We start from the raw sequence: 2,500 nt of genomic DNA on the forward strand, positions 1-2,500 counted from the left end.
TGTTGGGGAGATTCAGTCTGAGGAGGGGGACAAGATCACCGTCAAGACCAGCAAGAACACTGTAAGACTCAATCCACCTGCACGTACACATTGAGGCTTGTTACTGATGGTGTTCAGATGCAATGCAATCGCCAGAACAAAACATTGACATTTGACCTTTCTGCAAGCCACGGATAGTAGAATCTCAACGTAAAATTTGAAATAAAACGGCGGCCAATTTGAAAACCTCACCGCCTTTCCAACGTTAAACGGAAATAAAACAACTGTGGTGATATTTGGGCAAGGAAAACAACTTGGTTAAGTTTATGATTATGGTTTGGGTTAGGCTTAAATAACCAACATGTTGAAATGTAGACTTTGAACACGCTGGTATGTGAACACAACGTTTACACCCTCCATCCACCCCGACCACAACACTGCTCCTATTTCAATAGCACACTCTATAACGTTGATATACACGTGCTGTATCTAGAAACGTGATGCAAGGTATTGTTGCTTCAGAAAGGTGATATTCTACGTATCCGTGGATTGCAGGAATGTACGATGCCAACATTTTATTTTGGCACCCGGGCTGTCAGTCAGATGAGGATGAAGTGAACAAGTTGAATATTACTTTTGATCATGCTGAACATTATGATGTTGTTCTCTGCCTGGAGAAGGCTGCCACTAACCTTGTGGAGCTATACAACCAGGAACATTCTGAGTGGTAAAAGGTGATCATCGAACTGAAAATTCCGTTTTTCCAAGACTGGACCCCCCAACCAACTGTGACCTGACTGGCCTAAACTTGTGACTTTGTTATCCCCTGCTTACCTCTGTAACAGGTTGTCTTTGTGATTGTTTTCTTTGTTGTTGTCGCCATCGTCGAGTGTTGGTTTATAACTCTTTGGCGGGAAAAAAATACAAATCGGGAAAAAAATCATGTTCTTCTCTGTCCCCAGACGTTGACAGTGAAGAGGGATGATGTTCAGCAGATGAACCCTCCCAAGTTCTACCAAGCCAGCGACATGGCCAACCTCACGTTCCTCAACGAGGCCAGCGTCCTGGAGAACCTGCGCAGTCGCTACGTCAACATGAGGATCTATGTGAGACTGCCAGTCGGCTAACACTGAAAACTTTGTTCACATTAGGGGTCATACGATAACCTGACTCTGCCAGACTGCCAGACAGTCTGTGTTCACAAGACACGCATGCGTGTCTTGTGAACACAATACCGCCCCCGTCTGGCAGAGTCAGGTTAGGTCATAGATAGGGCCGTGACACACACTGTGAATTGAGAAACCCTTGAAGGGAACACAAGGAAAATACATAGAATTTGTCCACCCACAGTAGTGTCAACACAATTCAATGCAGCCGCAAGGCATGTTGGGGGTTTGAGTAAGGGCCACGACTCTTGTTGTTTCTCCACTGGAAAAATGTGCTGTCTTGCGGCTCCTATGCAGAATCACTACTGCTCTTTGTACATATAGCACAGCTGAATGGGACAGGTTGCTGAATGGGACAGGTTCAGATGAATGGGACAGGTTCAGATGAATGGGACAGGTTCAGGCTCATTCCTGTTCTGGGAAAATCTGATCTCTTTGAAATCATGAACTAAAGTAGAAGTAGACGAGGCAGGTTGAGGGAAAGCGGGTACACCAAAAAAGGTAAATTCCATCGCTTCATTACAAAATAAGTTATGGACCCCAGGAAGACTAGTCTGTCGCTTGTGCGTCGACTAATGGGCATCCACAATCAACAACAAATGTATTTAATATCACAGATTGATCATAACAGTGTACGAGGGTAGATTTCCTTTGCCCCTAGAACATAGTCTTTCTGGTTTAAATGATAGGTAGGATAATTGTAATGTAATGTAATGTAATGTAATGATAGGATACAGTGGACAGAAAGGCAGAGAAGATGCATGAGAGGAGGAGAAGGGAGGACACAGTGGGACCCACAATACTGAAAGCATGTACGATATCCTGATCAAACTTGCTTCTCCTTCCCTCCCACCTCCAGACCTACTCAAACCTCCTTATCCTTCCCTCCCACCTCCAGACCTACTCAAACCTCCTTCTCCTTCCCTGCCACCTCCAGACCTACTCAAACCTCCTTCTCCTTCCCTCCCACCTCCAGACCTACTCAAACCTCCTTCTCCTTCCCTCCCACCTCCAGACCTACTCGGGCCTCTTCTGTGTGACCATCAACCCGTACAAGTGGCTGCCCATCTATGGCGCCAAGGTGGCCCAAATCTACAAGGGGAGGAAACGCCAGGAAGTTCCTCCTCACCTCTTCTCCGTCTCCGACAACGCTTACCACGACATGCTGATGGGTGAGGACGAGGGCTTGTGGGGTTGTGGAGGGAGTGGAGGGGGGTAACGGAATTTCAACCCAATGTGGGGTCAGAAAGGACAACAAGCAAGAGACAAAGTGCTGGGCAATATGTTCCAAAAATCATATCTCTGTATTTTTAGGCTGAATGGCGACACAATTACATCTCAAGTAAATGTTCAGT

General features: G+C 46.1%; 1 protein-coding gene across 1 annotated transcript in view; it reads left to right on the forward strand.

Moving 5' to 3' along the window:
- The window catches only part of LOC310787732 (myosin-16-like), a gene marked incomplete at both ends in the record, with an annotated part of 33,122 nt that overhangs the window by 143 nt on the left and 30,479 nt on the right, over positions 1 to 2,500 (forward strand). Inside the window, 3 exons of the mRNA XM_083649221.1 lie at positions 1 to 61; positions 942 to 1,085; positions 2,161 to 2,317. The exon at positions 1 to 61 is cut by the window's left edge and continues 143 nt beyond it. Coding sequence (XP_083505347.1) covers positions 1 to 61; positions 942 to 1,085; positions 2,161 to 2,317 — 362 coding nt within the window. The remainder of the gene's footprint in view (positions 62 to 941; positions 1,086 to 2,160; positions 2,318 to 2,500) is intronic.

This window comes from Poromitra crassiceps, assembly GCF_964638095.1.
Source record: "Poromitra crassiceps genome assembly, chromosome: 13".
In the NCBI taxonomy this organism is placed as follows: Eukaryota; Metazoa; Chordata; class Actinopteri; order Beryciformes; family Melamphaidae; genus Poromitra; species Poromitra crassiceps.